The sequence below is a fragment of the Calidris pugnax genome, unplaced genomic scaffold (assembly GCF_001431845.1).
Source record: "Calidris pugnax isolate Ruff unplaced genomic scaffold, ASM143184v1 scaffold21, whole genome shotgun sequence".
Lineage (NCBI taxonomy): Eukaryota > Metazoa > Chordata > Aves > Charadriiformes > Scolopacidae > Calidris > Calidris pugnax.
The window spans coordinates 1,956,788-1,976,376 of record NW_015090770.1 but is presented as its reverse complement, the minus strand read 5'-3'; the positions used below and the strand labels follow the sequence as shown (position 1 = coordinate 1,976,376).

The 19,589-nt window shown below is 40.2% G+C and overlaps 1 protein-coding gene across 2 annotated transcripts in view; it reads right to left on the bottom strand.

The window, feature by feature from the left end:
* Nucleotides 1–97: 97 nt before the first annotated feature.
* The window catches only part of OSBPL11 (oxysterol binding protein like 11), a 38,248-nt gene continuing 18,756 nt past the window's right edge, over nucleotides 98–19,589 (bottom strand). For both annotated transcript variants that reach the window (XM_014939998.1, XM_014940006.1), the window contains exons 4-13: nucleotides 19,281–19,360; nucleotides 18,148–18,330; nucleotides 14,734–14,935; nucleotides 11,494–11,639; nucleotides 9,465–9,605; nucleotides 7,093–7,591; nucleotides 6,424–6,610; nucleotides 2,519–2,701; nucleotides 1,769–1,922; nucleotides 98–374 (exon numbers count right to left, since the gene is read on the bottom strand). In XM_014939998.1, coding sequence (XP_014795484.1) covers nucleotides 297–374; nucleotides 1,769–1,922; nucleotides 2,519–2,701; nucleotides 6,424–6,610; nucleotides 7,093–7,591; nucleotides 9,465–9,605; nucleotides 11,494–11,639; nucleotides 14,734–14,935; nucleotides 18,148–18,330; nucleotides 19,281–19,360 — 1,853 coding nt within the window. In that variant the 3' untranslated portion in view covers nucleotides 98–296. The remainder of the gene's footprint in view (nucleotides 375–1,768; nucleotides 1,923–2,518; nucleotides 2,702–6,423; nucleotides 6,611–7,092; nucleotides 7,592–9,464; nucleotides 9,606–11,493; nucleotides 11,640–14,733; nucleotides 14,936–18,147; nucleotides 18,331–19,280; nucleotides 19,361–19,589) is intronic.

Below are 19,589 nucleotides of genomic sequence, written 5' to 3'. Positions count from 1 at the left end.
TTCTCCTCTTAGGCAGCTTTTGCAATCAGATCTACTTAGAAGAATCTTACACAATTCAGATAAAATCTCTTGGATCATACAAAAAACAAGTTGGTTGAATGTACCTGGCAAGTTTGTCTCTACAACTTTTTTTTTTTTTTTAATAGCTTTAAAGTGCCCTAGTATACTTATTTCTTTATGCTTATTTAAACTTCCACAATTACATAAAAAGGGGACACTCGGTGTGATTACTGTGTTTTGAGAGACAGGGGAAAAAGGAGAGGAAAAATCAGAAAACTCATCTCAAAGCAGCTTTTTTAGTTAGTGTCCGTTTGCTGAGTTTGCACAGCGGAGACCGTTTTCCAGAGGGGTTTATGGTAAACCCAGCCATCACCCTGCAATTGTAAGAGAAAAAGACCATTACAATAAAGACACTGCCCCAGGAGAATCCCCTTCACACAACTATTAGTCTGATAGCTGTGAAAACCAAAAGGGACAAAACTTACACGTTTAACTCCTGCAGATGAAGACAGAGAGATCAATGCTGCAGGCTCTGAGACTGCTCCAGAACACACACGGACTCGTGCCGAGCCCCAGCGCGCTCCAGGAATCGACTGCACTTGTAATTAGCCCAGATGCAAAGCCACTCTCCTCAGCTCCCTGATCCAGATTACTTTAAAAAGCCAACCAGGAAGGCAGCAGAGAGGCAGCCATCCAAGATTATCAGCTCTAACACAGCCCGGCCGCTAACCCGGAAAGGAAGGAGCTCGGGATTACACTGAACCATTTTCTGAGTAGATCTGTCTCTCGGATCAGCAGCAGAATTTCACCTCTTCTAAATCTAGACACTGACAATACAAATATCTACATCTGAGCCAGTCGTGCTAACATAGCTTTAGAGAACAAAAAGCTTTATTGGAGCTAATGGATAGTCCTGAACTTTAATAAACAAAACCAGAAAGATAACCAATAAAAAAATTTTAGCCCATTTCAAACCCCTGCTAGACCACATATATGGCAAAAAGATGAAGGAGGAGTTACATTACTGCAGTTTCACAGATAATATTTTCACTACAAGGAGAATTTGAACTACTACAGCATAAGTTTTCGTTGAGTCCTCCCCTCTTGCATGGGGCTCAGCAAAGCTCTCTGCACAAGAAGGGTCTCACTGCCTGGGTCACAAGGAAAGACTACTTCAAAGTTATCATACTGGTAGCCACCAGGCTTCCTGGGCAGGCTGCAGTTCACCTTGTTAAAAGTCTTAATATATTATTATTATTACTACCATTATTGAAATACAGGTTAAGCCACTGAATAAATAAACTCCAACCAAAACATAACATGTGAGTACACAAGAAGTTCTAAGCTGAGAATTAACTCAGGTTCCTTCTTGCTAACAGTAATATCTGGGGTTGATACGCACACAAGATAAGCAACATTAGTACTACTGATTATTTCCTTTGAGTATTTACCATTGCAGTCTACTTATATGTGCCCATGTAAAGCTGTTTTCTATGTACCACAAGGAAGTGCTTGGTAAAAGAAACTGAACCACAAACCAGGCAGACAATTTGTTGCAAGGAAACTGCCAAAGTGTTTGAGAAGTGAAGGGTAAAGTCACACGTTTAAATGCTCGAGCATGCTTCTGTCACCTTACTCCTACAGACCCCATGGAGGCAAACTGTAAGATCTAAGGCCTGCTCTGTTCTGACAGGACACGGACCCTTATGTGCAACCTGCTTTCATTGTAGCTCTGCCTTCATCAATAGCTAACTGCTTGAGAACTTACTTCTTTAAGGAAGTATTTAGTACACCAAGGTGTTTCTGTTTCAGCACGAAGCCTCTCTTCATTCCTCTGTCGTTCTTCAAGGGCTCGCTTGTGCTCCGTAGCCTTATCGATGTCTCCATCCCGCAGAGACTCTGTTACATGCTGCCACAGCCTCCTACAAAACAAATCCTTAACTTCAGTTTTCAAAGCCTGGAACTTCCTTTGGGAACAGGAGCACTCCCTGCACTTAAGACATGACAAGCCAACCCAGGTGGGAGCATGACAGTGCATAGGAGGTGGAAGGGCTCACAGCCAAGCTGTAGAGCTACACCAGCAATTAGGGACAGATAGGAAGGGCTCTGAGGTGCTGGCTGTGCCAGTCTGGTGTCTGTTTGTACACTTGTTGGGGTTGCTATGGGAGTGTTACTCAATGAGCAGCCTTTGGTGAGGACCTTCCTTCTCAGGAGCTGCCCACGCTGTGTAGCTGATGATTAAAACCAAAACAAATAAGGAGGCTCTGTTCTAGCAGGCACTTTGTGAACACTTAAGACAACTCTGTCCATGAATAAAAGAAACAAGATAAACAACCATGCACCTGCACTTGGTCTTTGCACTTTTTATTATCCACTTGGGTTTGATTATTTTTTTTTTTTAAAATACCCAAAAGTCACTGCTGCTAAACATTATCCACAAATAACATCTACATTTGCAGATTTTCCTAAGGCATTCACCTTAGGAAATGGGTCAGACAACAGCAAACACATACTCTACCTAGACTCAAAAGGTCCTTGTTTCTCAAGGGGCCGGACCCGTTTTCTTGTCACGGACAGCTTTATCAAGTCCACGTATTTTGTCTCCCCATTGCTGTAGGTGAACTCCAGCACGCTGTTCCACTCTCCTTGCACTCTGCACACCACTGTGTTTGTTGCATTCTGCTTCACTTCACCCGTGACTCTAGGAAAGCAATTTATTTTTAAAAGGCATGGCTGAAGACACCTGAGGACTATTTGTTGCATAACCACTCGACTTCATTCTGAATGAGCTTGGAAACTTGTCACGCTGCCTTGAAAATTGTTAGTTATTTCAATTGTATTTGTGTGGAGAAGCTCAAAGAGCAAAATGACTTTCACTGGCTGTTCTAGTTCTCTTTATGTTACCCAGGAAACTCCATTTTTGGCTTCAGCTTGAACCGTTTTCAAACCTTTTAATGGAATTGAAAATGAAAAAGAAACTAACACAGGCTGGTTCACGCATAGCAAGCAATTGATCATTTCTACTTGAAGCATCACATCAGGTATGTAGTTCAGACTTAAAAAATAAAAATTGAACTTTCTAGCAAGAATGTATCTCGCTACCTGCTGGCACTTTATCTCACATCTTTACATCCCAATATACCCCCTATGTGGGTGATCTCGTTTTCATGTTGCTCACACAAGCAGCAGTCACACATAGGCAGAAAGCAAGGCAGGAAACTAGTAATCAGGAGAACTGCTTTTCTTCCCTGTCTCTTCCACAGAAACCTCTGCCAACAACAAGATATTAAAAATGTCTTTCTAATCTGCAGTATTTCATTCCAAGTGCTGCACAGATGCTCAAGTATCACCATAATTACACATGCTTACGCATATTTTTCTTCTCAACATCAAGACCTGTCCAAAGATCTCCCAACACTCACTCCATCCTGAATGAAGGAATGGAAGCTTAGGGAGCATTGCTGGCACCCTCAACTACCACCCTCAAACACAACGTTTCTCCCAGGAAGAAGAAACAAAAGGGTCAGCACACGATGCAAACAAGACTTGAGACATTCTCACTTGGAAGGTGCTGCAGGATTCACAAAGGATTCACCGTCTCCAGCTCCAATTAACCTGCAATTAGCTGAACACAAGCTCTCTACAAACACACCACTCTCCAGCTCCCCTTCCCGCATTTCATCTGCGCTCACACAAACCACACATTACGTCTCCTTTCACACTTACATTCTGTGCAGTTGATAACAGCTAATTTGCAATCCACTGCTTTGCTGCTATTTCCTTTGAACACAGAGAGGAGCAGAAAGCAGCTCCCACCTTGTGCTCCCACCCTGCCCACTCTGGCTGCGTGGTGCCACGCTCAGAAGGGAGCACAGGACACATAGATGCCATTCTTCCTTTTCTGCATCCACTGGTCACTTCCAGCTGTGTCTACACCTACCTGTCCCCCCTGAGCCTGGCATCAAAATAGGGAAATTAATCTCTCAGGCAACAAAAGGAGCATCACAGGCCAGACCTTGCAGCCCAGAGACACTGGATGCCAGTGCAATCAGACCTGTGGGGAATCCTCAGGGCAAGCAGGGCAAGCTCACAGCCGAGTCAGAGCAGGAGGAAACAGCCAGGGCTTTTGTCACATCCTGCACATGCAGGAAGCAGCTGGAGCCACATCACAGTCCAGCAGCTCCAACCCGATTTAACTTCACTAGAAAGATCTTGCAAAAAACCAGACTGCCCAGGCATGGTTCTCCGTTACAAAAATTGAAGATTCATTCCAGAAAAGAGGCCAGAGATGGAGCAACACCAGCTCCATGTTTACATTGCATGTTTACATTAAACTATTAAGCTCTTTTTGGTGGAAGTCAACAAGCACTAACAGTTTCTGAAAAAGTAGGTGACAAGCAAACAGCCTTCATTTTGTGCTGCTTTTTCATGCTGTGACTTCCACGCCTCACCAAAGCTACTACAAGCGGTGGAGTCCCTGCCCTCCTCCCAAGGGATCTCTGAACAGACTGACTCTGACAAGGTGCCAGAGACCAGCCTGTTCAGACTTTGCAGTTACATCTTCACAACCTTAAGAGCTTAATTTTGCCAAGCACCGTGTGGACAACACAAGGCTGACATCCAGTATTTAATATCAATCACAAAATGACTGCCTCCACTCAGCTTAAAGTAAACGAAGTTGTATCACTCACTACTACAGTGCAGTACTGAGCTGCTATACCACACAACCATTCCCAGCACTGCAGATCACAATATCTGTCTGAACTAATATTCGTGATAAAAATCTGCTAGTACTTATTTGTAAGCTTGGCACGATTGGTATATGCCTAGCTGTTTGCTATCAACATCCTCGGTTTCATCAAACTAAAGAGGTAGAGGACCAAGGAGCCAATATCCAGCTGAGGTCTAACAACAAGGGTCACTCTGCAAAAAAAATAAAAATCTATAACGTTGTCATAGCAACTCACTTGCGCTCTGCGTAACCATGACAACGCTGCTGCTTCCCCATCAAGAGAGTCTTTTGGCAATGTCCAATCATCACCATGTCAAATTTTCAATAGCTACAGTACCTTGAACAGATCAGTCTTTGAAATGCCTCTACATCTGTGACTAATTTCAGAGAGACAAACAACAAAAACAGTTTCCAAAATTAAGTCATTGAAGTAAAATTGCATCCTATTGCTTCTTTTTTATGGCGCGGCAGGAGTTACTGTGAGGTGGAAGATACATTGTAAGCACCAGGAACAAAAATCCCAAACCGTGCATCATTTTACAATTGCTGCCAGTGAATAGAGCTAAGTGTAAGCTTCAGTTCTCCAGGTGCCACTGGGACATGAGACATGCTCCCAAGTTAAATTCCCAGCACAGATGGGAATTTGTGGGGCAAAGTGCTTTGAGATGGAGGCTTTGGTGGGAATTTCTGTTTTCCTTTAAAAGATAAATACAGCTTTACCCTACTGTTTCAGAAAAAAAATGGGTTTATAGAAGACTGATGATTTTTTGCAACCTGTAGAGCAACCTGTGTTTAAGAAGTTCTGATGTTCTAAGACCTTATGTTTATTATCTCTTACACATTTAATTTAAGAAAGGTTTAAAGTCCAGCAAAATGCTCTGCAAGCAGAAATTCTATGTGCGACTACTACTTGATTTTCTCCTTCCTTAATTAATTGCCTATATATTAGCATGAGGCTAATCTGCAGCAGTCTTACTACACACTCTCTAAAAACATCAGTGTTAATGAGTTCTAAAAGCTTTTGCACCAAGTGTGAAACTGGTAGAAGTAACCCCAAGCAAACTTTCCCCGAATCTTCATCATCTGTTAGTTTTTAACTGTGCATAAACATGAAGAATTACCACTGCAACAATTTCTGTCTTTAAAAAGGTATTTTTACTTAGAGATTTTCTAGTTGCTTAAACTTGACAGTCTTAACGTTTATTATTCAGAAATCCTAAGACAAATAAGTAACAGAAGATTAGTTCCTAATGTACCCTGCAGTACAACTACAGTGGATGTTGCATACAACACACAAACCTTTAGGACAGCAAGCTCAACCTCATTTCAAACAGAGAAAATATAAAAAAAAAAATAGGAAGCACTAACCAACTTCTAACAAAACTAAGAGAACCTGTGGCAGCCAGGAGCTCCGTTTTCCCAGTGGTTTGAAAACAGTCAGACAAACATGGAATTTCCTTACCGTCTTTAAAGGCAGCCTGGTTTTTTCCTTGAGGATCACAGAAGATGCAGTTGTTTAGCTATGATATTGTTTAAGAGCACAGTAAAACCTTCAAGCATTTATGAACAGGAAAAAACTACGTTTTCTCAGACTATCAATGAGTACTATTCAGCACACAGAACAGGGGAGTTACCCAGCTACTGAGGTTGTAGAGTGTGGATTACGTGGAAAAATAGAAAAGTGTTCTCACCGATGCAATTTGCCACCGTAGAAGGGCTTGGTGTGGAAGTTAATACTCGCAGAATACCCAGTCTTTGCACAGTTAATGTTGACTTTTCCTCCCAGTTCTACCCAAGGAACAGTTAAAATTGACCGAGCGTACGCACAGGGCAGAGAGAAGGTGTATTCTTCCCCATGTTCCAACAGACTTAAGACACCTGTGTGAAGAAATACAAGAATTCCTCAATCAGGACCATTTTAGAAAAGACCAAACATGTTATTGAAACAGATATCCAATCTGACTACATCTGACTACTTTTCCTCATAGCCACTCATACCAAAAAGAAAAAAAAAAAAAAAAAACCTCACACCCCATGAAAGTGGCATTTATTACAGATTCTAGGTATAAATATTTTCCTGAAAGTACTAACCTAAATCCCTAAAATAAGGGATCACTGAATGACTGCACGTTAAGGTTTGCAGATCACAAAGATTAGAGGAAAAATAGAAGTACATAAAAAACTGAATACACACAATAGTAGGTGTCATCTCTGCAAGCCAACTTCTTTGTAAAGTGTTTGAAAGAAAACTGGTGACCAGTAATCATCTGTAGTTCTGCCAGAGGCATATATCAAATTTCCTTTCAAACAAGTATTTCATTAGTTTTATAAAATTAATAAAGGACAGAAGTTGCACTTACCTTCACCAACCATTGTCACTCCTATTGACATTCCTAAGAATTTACTCTTTGTCCAGACATGGGCATTGACACACATCTTTCTCTCTACACATTCAGCGTAGAACCCTGAGACAGGAGGATGGTGGGACACTTGCTCGGCTACAAATTTTACTGTATAGTAGTCCGGCTCTTTTTGGCCTTCCAGATCTTCAGAAAGAGTTACTTGCTCTGAGGTGGTGTGAGCAGAGGAGTTACTGCCAGCATCAGTGGCTACGTCGCTCTTCGGCATCCTCCAGGAGCAGTGGAAGGTCTCCCCAATGATTGGATTGTACGGTTTCTTTGCGATAGCTCCTTTGCGACCTTCGTGAAAGGAAGTGAGATAATACTCAACAAAGCGGATCATCCTCTCCTCAGGGGTGGTGCCATTCGTGATTGCAATGAAGAGATCTGGGTGGGACATGAAGTCCGCGTACATCTCCAACAACGATCGTTTCTCTAAAATGAAAGTGGGAAGAACCACCTGAAATAAAAGAAAACCCAGAAAGTCAGTAAAACAAAGAAACAGGCATATGGAAGTTCTCCGCTAGAAGATTCTGTCCTGTTTTGGACGCCACACTTTCAGACTGAACTTTCAGATTTGTCCCTCTTCTAAGATGTGAGCAAAATACAGATCCCAGAAATGCAGTTTACAAGGAGGAAAAGAGCCCAGTAAATACTATTAGGACTAAAGAGGTTGTAAGGGACTGACCTCAAAAAACATAAAAGAGCTGCAAATAGATAATGCGTTCCACATGTCTGTGGAGGAGAAAACAAGCAGGAAGGAGCCCAAACTATAGCAAGAAAGGTTCAGAGTAGAGGTTTGTAAAGGTTTTATGTAATGGAGCTATGCCAGTGCTCTTGAGAACCTGCACTCTCTCTTGCCACAGCAAGAAGGACAAGCATCTATGAGAAATAACACAGTACTGGTTTATTCCGTACCTCTGAGCAGAGGACCTTATGCTTTCCCAGTTACATTTATTGCTATAAAAACAGCAGTCCTGGCCTCCGCTGGGCCCAGAGCAATACTGTAGAATAAGAGTCTGCAGGTATCATGTCTTTTCCTTCCCTGAAGTGGCAGCTAACCGCATGTAAGTAACTGTTGTAAAGAGCAACACAGGGTGTCTCAACAATGAGGTCAAGACAGTCCATTTAAATCAGCTGCACTCACAGAGGTGGAGCACTGACAAAAGACTCTTAATAGATGCACAAGTTAGGCTGAATACACTTGCCATGTTGTTTCAACATCAACCTGGACTATTAAAATTGCTTTTCATTTCAGTACCCTGATATTTAGGTTAAACGTTATCCTAACAACCTCATTACCTGTTTTGAAGTCAGGTGTGCTGCATTTCAGTGCTCTGCCTGCTCTGAACTAAAGACAATTCTACACACACAGCCAAAAGTCACAACTGGGAGGCTGACTTGACAATTTGTTCCATCTAAGAAAATAAAGATAGACCAAATCCAAGCTTCAATATAAGTGAAATAATGTCTTACTGAATTCCTGACTAAGCAGCAGTGGTGTTAGTTTGGCTCCCAGGCAGCAGGATCTGTTCATACCATCAAACTGTGACTTGTAAGCTTCTCAGTACAAGTGGCCAAAAAACATAGCTAGAAAAAAATAATTATAATCCATAATTCCAAGAATTACATGGAGTGCTTTCCTCATTCCATGCCACCGTAAAATTCGTTTGTGCTTTAAGAGTGTCTACTGCTTATGATAAGAAGTCTTTACAAGAGTTAATTGAACATAAGCTGGTAGCAGCCAAGTTTTCCCAAATTGTCTAGTCACAACTGAGTGTTAATTTTTCTAAGCTGCTTGCTTTAGAGAGCTGCACTGAAGTGTCCAACCCACTTCTCTCTAGTGTAACTTTGTTCCTGCTTGCTCTAGCTGTGAGCAAACACAGAAATGAGAATAGGACAGAGAGGGATAAACAGACATCTGATGATAGATAACGAGGAACCAAAAGAAAGCTTCTTTGCAGAAGCAGCATGAATACAGGTGTAAGGTTATGCGACTTGTGTGTAAAAGCATAATTAAGTGAGAAAGTGGAAGGAAAGGAGAAAGACAAAAATATGAGAAGGTTGTAGAAAACAGCATGGAAAGACTAGGGTGCCAACACAGGAAGAAAACAGGCCATTATAGGAAAGCCAACTAAAACATTGTAGAAAACACAAAGAGAATCCAACAGAAAAGATATGGCCAGCTGCATTAAAGAAAATCCAGTCCCTCAGTGTGTTCCACTTAAAACCTACAATGTCCTGGGACATTGGATCTTGAGATCTGAAGTTGCTACAGGTCACAGTTTCATACGAAACTCAATATTGTTCAATACAGAAGTTGAGTTACTTACTCTTGTTAAGTCCATGCCAAGTTTCAGCTGAGACAAGAGATGCAAGATAACACTGCGCTGTTCTTCCACTGCTCCTAGGTCATCTTCTTTATCATCACAGATATCCTCCAGCTCCTCATCTGGATTTATTTCTTCAGGTTCCTAAGATAAGAGCCATAAACATCAGCTCAAAGATGTGACTGGCCAGACAATATCCAAAAAAAGGACTTCATGTTGTCTTTAACTGTCCATGTATGAAAAAAAAGGCTAAAAAAAAAAAAACAACTCCTGCAGAGAGCTACATAATGGAATCTACCCCCAAGATAAATAGCAGCTGAAGCTTTTAAAAGGACATTAAAATAACTCAATGAGGATTTTTTCTAGAGGATTAAGGCTAAGATTTCTCACCATCTCTCACATGGGTCAGGGGGAGGGAAAAGAAAAACGTTTGAAAGCAAGTATGACCTGTTTTCCTGTAAGCTTTGTGAGCTAACAGAAAGGCAAGCATCTAGCACATACACAAAGACAGAGAAACAAATGCTAGCAGAAATTCCAACCACCTCAGTAACACCCTTCCACCTCCACACTACTTCAGGCTTTCCAGTGTTGCCATCATTACTGCAAAGGCAAGTGGTAGTTCCTAGTCACTTGCTTACTGCCAGGCCCGATGACAGGCAATTACCATATCTCCAAGGCTGTTTTCACAAGCATTATCAATGTTGCTGCTAGTGCCAGTAGGTAAAGGAAAAAGGGAAAGTAACTTGGAATAGCTTTATAAAAACAACAACAAAAAACCCATACATAGACACCAGGTGTGTGGGGCGTGTGTGTTATTACAACTGAAATGCCCAGTCAGACTAGCAGAAATGATATTTGCACTGTTTTGACAGGAGGGCAGCAATATCCATCTGCCTGAGCAAAGCCCTTGGTCCTGGACCAGCTGCCCCAGCTCAAGGCAAACTTGTGAGCACTCAGCCACCAAACACAGGGGGCCAAGCCCTCACACCGAGCTCAAACCCTGATGAGACTGAAGTATCACACAGGTGACTCCTTTCAAAGGATGCTACACTGTTCTGCTATCATAAATATGGGAGCTGAAAACATCTAAGGGGAGTGATAAGACCAGTCATATCCCAAATACAGTGATATGCATTAAGCACTTGAACTGTAACTCAATTAATAGGAGGAAGGAAGGAAGTTATTTATTTGAAAGCTCCTGGTTTGTTCCATTTTTCCTTTTTTTAACTTAGTAGCAACTACTCAGATCCATTTAAAAAAAGAAATCTATAAACTATTGCAACTAAAAAAACCTTTTCTGTTTCAATTTTGCAGTAAGACAGCACAGTGCTGTTACTGAGACACACAACAGCACATTATCTCTTCACAATGATAAAGTCTCATCCAAACAACCGTGTGAAACCAACTAGTATAAAAAGAATGCAATTATGATTTTCTAGCTTAGTTAGGAAAACACGGTCTTTATCGTAATCCCTGCTGTTTTTTTACTTTAGTATTTTGCACTTCAAATCAATTTTGACAGTTATAATGATACAGACTGTAGCTGTATTTCAAATACATTAAGCCATCCTAAGTCAAGTGATGAGAGTTGCTCAGATTAAGAAAAACAGACACAGCAAGAGCTAGAAAAGAAAGACAGAGAGATTTAATAGCTGGAGACAAGCAATTTTGTGTCTCATCTACTTAGGCAGCACTTCTTGGGCCCATTTTGGGAGTGTCTTGAATTCCAGTTAGGTTTTTTTACACTTCAATTTCCAGTTGTTTTAGATCAAAATGCAAGGGAACATTGCATTACCGTCCTAATTAGTTCCCTCCACTTGACAGCTAGTTACAGAAAGCAGCAAAAATGTATTGAAAAAGCAAGGCATAAAGTTTTGTTTATTGCAACTGCACTCGCTCGTCCTCCATCACAACTAATCAAAAAGTGTGAGAAGAATTGCCATTAAATCATTTTCAAACAGCATGTTTGAAACATTTAGAGCTATTCCTCAAAATAATTGCCCACAGAAAGGGGATGTTCACATTACCTTACCCTTGTTAGCTGGCAGGGCTCTGCAGCGCACTGCTCCTCTCTGACAGATGCTGGCTTGTTTATCTCTGCTGGGAAATTCTGAGCTGCTCCATTTTTGAAGTGGTTTGCCAGAGATATCTTCGGTTCCAACCAATTGATCGTCGTTCCTGAAGCGAAAGAAAGTTTGCGCTGAAACTTGCTCATCCTCTGGAAGGTCGGTAAATAGCAATTTTCACAAAAGAGCTTTTTTTTTTTTTTTTTTAAGGAATAAGCTGAAAGCAGCCAATTCCTCCTGCAGCCAATCCCTTCAGCAGCCACTAAACAAAGGTGGTGCAATGAGACACCACCTTCAGTGATCATTAGCACAAACACTGCGATTGGCGAGCTGTAATACATGCAACTTGGACTGGAGAAACTAGTTGGTGTCATGAAAGGTGTAATCAGACACTATAGGAAGAACCCAGTATCACGGGAATGTTAAGTAACCCTCACAATTTTAACTGGTTAAAAAAAAAAAAAAAGCCCACCACTTATCAGCTTCTCAAACCCAGCTGAGTTCTAGACTAAAAAGAGCTAAAGCAGAAAAAGTTTTGTTGCCAGTGTTTTCTCTGGAGAGGGCACTTGTCTTTTCTCCGCTGCAAAGAAGGCAGGCACACGCTGCTGAATAAATAATAGTTGCTCAAAAGAAAAAAAAACAAAAACCCACGCTGCAGGGCTTGGAAAGCTATTACCCACTCAACGATTCCAGCATCTCTAGTTACTCCCAGCTAATTTATCAGGACAGATCGGGTTCCTCATTAATAATACAAATGTTCCATTCTTTTTCAAAGGCTAATAAACGTACAGGTGACTGCAATCAGTTTTTACTGAAGAAGACACAAACTGACAAACCATTTTGGCTGAGTTGCAAGCACAGAAATTATCAGGAAGCCTGAATTTCTCCCACCACACAGCAGTTTCCTGTGCTCAGGTACCTACAGCGAGGCAGTTCTTGCCTCTTCCTATATGGTACACAATCCTTTATTTCCACACTGGAACTAGGTCACATCCTCAACCACAACAAGCAGAGTAAGTTTAATTCAGAGAAACAGCTGCCTTTCCACCAGGAAAATACAGGGGGAGGGAAAAAATTCCAGCTTTACTGATTGGACCAGACACCTTTTACCCCAGCAAGACAATGTCTCCTGCAGCGTTTGAAGTAAGCCACAACCCTTTCCCTCTCTACATCAACTTCTGAAGCCTACCAAAAAGACTCCACCAGTTGAACCAGAAGGATAAGTATCCATCCTGAATGGGATAGGGGAGGAAGAATCTAAGCTAAGTAGTCTTTAAAAAAAAAAAAATATTAACAATTCTTCACAATCCTTAAAAGAACAAATGTATTACAGTGTCTCTAGAAAGGCCACACCAGCTGGAGAGTGGAAAGCTGCAGAAAGGTGCACACTTTCTTTTAACAGTCTATTTTTTAATTTTGGCCCCAATAATGCATCATCCAATCTGCTGCTCCTCCCCTCTCCATCCTTTTCTCTGCAACTTCACCAGAAATCTCCAGGATTTGAACACCTTCAAGCAATGTTTTTAGATTTAGCTATTAACAGGCAGATACCAACTGAATAGAAGTCAGATGAATTGAGCTTTTCCCTGCACAGCTTAAACATTTAAACAACAAAAGCACCCATTAAAAAAGAAACATCAAAAACCTATCTTCTTCAGAAGTTATTACAGTGGTGCTCATTAGGCCTTAATTATTTACTCAGACACAGTAATGGGTCAAAAAAACCACCTTAGTAGCACACGTGAAAATGCCAAAACAAAAAGACTTCTAACGTGCACCTCCCACAGTTACACATCAATACTTAAAAAAATTCGCAGGGAATAGGAAGAGTTCTTCCAGTGTGAGTAACTTTGGAGTTCAAAGACTTGGAGAGATGCCATCCAGTTTTTCATTTTTAAAATGAAATTTTGAACTGAAATACAGCTAAAAAACATTAATTCATGTAAAATAGTCACATATTTTCTTCAAATACCTGTGGTGATTTAAAAAAAAAAAATCACAAAATATTTTTGTATCATTTTAATACTTTCATACAAGGTCTTTTTTCATCTTAGAAGCTAAACTAATTTCAGCTCTGAAATAACATACACTGGCAAAGCAAGTACCACAGATATGATAGGAATATGGGAAAGATAAGGTAAGAGACAACTTAGGAGTGTACTTTGTTACATACTTACCATATCTACCATATCTTCTGCATAAAGGAAACATTTGAGAACACTCAAAAAGCTTTTTGCTCACAAAAAGCCACAAAGTAAATATATGAAAAAAAAAAAAGTCACAATAAGATGAAAAGGAATTTACAAACAGGAAAGCACACACTCAGTTCCATACGTTGCACACAAACTGGGTGGAATGATACTGGGAAGCACCTACTTCCATGGAAGCAATCAATTGTGCTTTGTATTTGTCTGCTGCCTGTGAATGCATGTTATTCCACACCCATCAGTGGTGGGGGTTGTGGGGGTTTTGGTTTGTTTGTTGGGGGGTTGTTTGGTTATGAAAAGAGATTTTTTAAAAAATTTTTTATTTTTACCTTTAACCAATTTGCATTTGTTTACAAGTCTGTTCTGGCCTCAGAATGGGATGCAACACAGACTGGGCTGTTAACCCAAAATAAGGATACTAATACATAGGCTGATATATAAATAGTATTAGTAACAACCTGTGCAAATATAAAGCTTGGTGTTTTAACACTTAACCAGAAGTGAAAGCTACACACAATGCTTATAGTGGGTATTCAGTGTGTGAAAAAAACAAAAAACAAAAAACAAACATGGCAATTGACAGAGCTGTATTGGACAGGACATATCCTAGAATCTGCAATCCCCTAATAGTCCCCTTCCACTATTACTGTGCCCGAGCAGCCAGTTTCATCCCAAAAGCAGCCTTGTTGTTGCAGTGCCTCATGTACTTTATTCCGTTGTGAGATGCTCCCAACAACTACACATTACATTTATACAGCTGCTGCCAGATACTTCTTGACAGAATAGAGAAAACAATGAATAAATAATAATAAAAAAAAAAAGCATGGGAGTTCTACCCAACACCAGCAAGTCAGACTCTGGAAAACCTCACAAGAAACCAGGCAGCCAGCAGTTTCTATACCCAAATGAAACTGGATTTACTGCAACAAATATTTTTGCAAGAAGGAAAGGATTTGTACTCGTTACAAGGTTCTGCTCTTTGTGAGCACCTATACCCACCTGCTGGTAAGGATCCCTTTTGTTGAGAAGCATGTTGTAACTGGAGAATATGGAAACAGTCATTTAAGCAGTTCATGGTTGCCATGGAAGTTGCTTTCAGCATTAATAGGTCTTGATCCAAGGATGTAAGGTGACCGGAGACAGGAAGGCATTCTATGCTCCTGATCAAGTCTTTCTGCTGGCCCTCAGCCTGAGACATCATCTGTCAAACAAAACAGTCACTTATCAGGGCACGGAAGTGCGTTGTGTGGTCTGTGTTTAGCTGTGCACACAGAGGATCCCAAATGATTTTACGACAAAAATAAAACTAAAAGGTAATAGATTATGTACAGTTAACTGTACTCTTGTTTTTCTTGATGCAGCTACTAAAGAGTCATTGAATGCATGATGAAAATTCCCACGGCAATACATGGCACATTAATAACAAGCAAGAGAATATCAAAGTGACTTCAAAAAAAAAAAAAAAAACCAAAGAGGAAATTGAACACAACACTTGCTGCAGTAGATATCAAACACTTTCATGCTCGCTTGACAGGGACAGGGGGGGAAAAAACACCCCCCACACTCGGTGTGAGAAGTAATTAAGCTCTGTGCTCCACACAGCCTGGAAGAGGATCTCTGAGGGTATCTGTGGGTATGAAGATCCTTTCACTCCTGACAAGAAAAGATCCAGCACTTTAAAGGAAAAGACCTGTATCACTCAGTTTGGCTCAAACCACACAGGATTCATGTGTACTGTCTGCACTGCCACCACGCTTAGGATCAGTATCTTATTGTTTACTTCGCAGAGCCGGGGGAAAGCAGGATTATTCACTTCAAGTTACAGCTTTCCTGGTATCATTGTTCCCCTTCTCCCCCAAGCTCCTTTCCTCCTTCCTTCTGACACAGAGCACCCCTACATCACAGCACCTGCAACAGCACATTTGCCCACAAGAGGTACAGCACCAAAGCACACCAGCCACCGAGCAACACACTGTGGTCTTCAAAAACCCACATTCTTTCCTCCCTGTACTCACAGAAGTAAATTATTGTCTGATTTTGAATCACAAGGATGAAGGCAAACCTTCTACGCAAACCAGCATCCCTTTTCCAGGGAGGTACAACAAACAGCACTAATTAACTCAATAGCGTTACTCTGCCCTCATTACGTGCTCTGGCAGTTAAATTAAATGTAAGAACAAATTGATTTAGCAGAGCGAAAGAATAATTTCTTTAAAGAATTTGAGATGCATTCATGCGTTTGACTGCTCAGGTTTTTAAATCACCAATCCTAGCAGCATCTTACAGAGTTTTTTTTTATTTTTTTTAAGTACCTTTCCCTGCAATCGCTTCCAGGAACTGCTTTTAAGGTTTTATGCAATAAATACTTAGGCAATATGTATTCATCCAAGTTCACGGTATGTGGTATTTGGAACATTTTAGGGCTTGGCTACATAGCATGCTATGGTGTGAATTTACAGAGCGTTGGCTCTTTGGAAGTGGAATTAACTGTGCACAGTCAGCCTTAGCATGTCCCAAGAGTGACAGGGCAGAAAGCTATAAAACACCTCATTATACAGCCCTGCCTACACAAACCCATCAGTTGCTATCAGAATGTGTGTCCTTTTTTCAGTCACGAATATAAGACTTTGCGTGCAAGGTTTTTTTTCAATCCTTTGAAAAACTCTGCTGGATTAAAAAAAAAATTAAAACCCATAAAGATGACAAAAGATAATTAGCTGACAAATCACTGCAACACTTTGGGTGATCCTCGCTCTTTGTAATTTACTATGTGGTAGCACCCAAGCACCTCGTTCCAGGATCAGGCCACACAACAGGACAAACCATGTTAGACTGAGCACTGAAATTCAAACAGGCACATCTCCCCTTTCAAAGAAATTACTTTGAACAGTCGTAAGTTTTTGCTGCTTATACACTTGGATTTGTAAAGAGAGGAAAAAAAAAAAAAAAAGAAATAGTGCAGGGGAAGGAAAAAGCATGGGGATTAAAAACTCTAAAAAAAAAAAAAAGAAATCTCTATCAGAAATACACAGGCTGTAGTTTTCACTTTGCAAACACACACACCTACAGCATAAAGACCCCCTTAGATCTCCTGTTTAGCAAGGGATCCAAGTCAGCATCGTGACATGTACTCGGCCGAGAACAAGGGTAAGTAGAAGGGAAAGGGACTGACAGAAAGACCAGCTACAGTCTAATTCACAGGAAAATTAAAAAAGATCACTGTGCAGCAGAGCCTTTGAAAGAGAAGCTGTTCTTGCCACAGCTTCTCGAAGTGAATTTGTAAGTATTCGAGCTGTATCATGTTTAAGTATAATAAGCATGCACCTGCCTTTCAAGTATTTTAACTATATCTAAAAAAAAAATAAAAAAAAAAAATAGGCATTGTCTCCAGCAAGCATTTTAGCTTCAAAAAGTAAACCAATTCTGACATTCAGGAAAGCTACCATTACTGAGGAGTCTTCACCTGTACAGGTCAAAACATTCTAAACTGATAAATAACCATGCTGTGTCACCAAACGGTCAAAAGGGAACATGAATAGTTTTCCATGCTCTTTGCAATGCTAAGAAAAATCATTCCGCTTTACTTCCCACCCAGTGAGAATCCCAATTAGAAGATGCAAGTCACTGCTTCAATGCTCCAAGCTCACACACTCCCCGCTTTCCTCCCTCTAATTTTTAATGCCATATTGCTCTTTGAAAAGGCAAAAAGTTAAAGCGCCATTTCTGAAATGTTACCTCACTTGAACAGGATAGCTTTTCAAACACCAAAATACAACTACAGATAAAAGAAAGAAAAACTGCTAAGAGCTAACATATGAAGTCGTCGGTCCATTCTGTCAGTCAAGATGAGAAGGTAATTATTTCTGGTTTTTTTCCAAAATGCACTATACCTGAATGTATAGTGGAAAAAAAAGGCATACTTACAAATTGCTCATTTTATTTTGCTCTCTTTTAAATCACATCCCTCCCTACACATTTTGGCCACAGGAATTAGCATACTAGAAAGTGCTATTAGAGTTCTTCAGCATCAATCACAACCAATTTCTCCTTAGTCATAGGAGATAGAAGTAGAGCTTAGTCAATTCTTCTACAGCTTGACACAGGAAGAAAACAATTTATGATATAATAGCATCACAGTACATGATATTATACTTCCTTAAGGATATTCCCTTGTCACTCCTAGTGCTTGGACTTACAAGGATGAGAACATGCAAAATTCTACAAAAGTCATAGAATATACATCATGTGCTTCTACAATTAACCAGGGCAATTACTTACCCTCACACAGCTACGCAGTAACAGCTTAGAACATGGTATTGACAATATATTCAACTAAGAAGAGCAGGTTTCTCTACAATCCTATAAATAATAGGACAGCTTTTTCAAAAGATTGATAGCTTAAGGCATACAAACCTCTCTAACATCTACAAGGTGATCTGGCTGCATAATAGGAACTCTTTTTCCCGTTGACAATCTGTGGTGTCCAACATTGAAAAAGGAAACTGCATTTTGACTGGGTCTTCTTTGCACACCAGGAGAGTTGGCACTTCCTTGGGATGCAAGAGAGAAGCTGCGAGATTTCAGAGGAGGGTTGTTCTAGTGAATAAATAAGCATATTGAGAAACATTTACAATTAATTCCTAATAGCCAGCAAATACTCTAATTTGAAAGATACAGCAGAACAATTTAATCCTTGATATTTTATAGAGCAAAGACAGATGACAAGGCCCTAATAACATATTAGTAGCAACTGCTAAATAAATATTTTGCACTATCTGTGAACAGTTGCCCTGTTTTATAGTCTAATAATGAACAAACTGTGAAATGAGATCGATCAATATACATCACTTCTGACTTGAAACTTAGTCCTTGATCTGCAACAGTACTGGAAACTGACTCCTAACAGATCCTGCAAGGACAGAGCTCACATTTAAGGGAATGGGATTTTGTTTAGAACCATTCACTGATACCTCTTACAACAAAGGCAGCTACAAGATGTTAATCTTATCTTAAAAGCAAGGTTTTATTCAGGTATCAGAATAGGTGTTATGGTAATCAGGAGGTTCTATCAAACTCAGTATATTTGCAACCAACTCATGGTTAGCAAATGGAAGCAACGACCCTCAGATACAATGTTGAGGACTTGCTTCTCAGACATGGGAATGGCAAATACATATATTTGTGGGCTGTTGAGTGGTTTTAAGAAAAAGGCCAAACTAAAATGAAAGCTCCCAAAATAGAAGGGCTTCAATAACACTGAAGACCCGTTTCCTTATGCATTAAAAAAAAAAAAAAAAAGCAAAACCACTGGAAACGAAGATCATTCAGCTGTTCAGCAGCAAACTGACTTCGCTTTGTGTCACTCCTAAAGCATGTTTCTATTACAAGTCTATTATTCAGAAAAAGTGTTCCCTAACGTAAGCGTCAAGCTCAACCACAGGCCCTTTTGTAGTATTTCTCTTAGATAATAAGACAGTTGTATTTGGAACTACTTCTACCACCAGCCTGAATTACTTTTGCCCATAAAAGTGTCAGTCATACGATACCTTTCCGATAGCCTCCGTGTGATGCTGTGTGCAGATCTGTAGCCTGCTAACCCAGTGTTGCCGCTCTTTAGCATCAGTAGCTAATAAAAGCAAACCAAAATGATTATGACATTTTGAAGTTGAGGCAAAGGTCTGCTAAATTCTTTAAATCAGACAGAAGACTTTAACAGTACAAAGTATCTTTTATCTAAAATTTGCTCAGCTGACCAGTAATTAGCTATAACATTAAATAAAGTTGAAAATAAATGGCATGTACTTTTTTTTTTTTTAATTTTGTAACACAGAAATAGTTTCAACAAACAATAACTC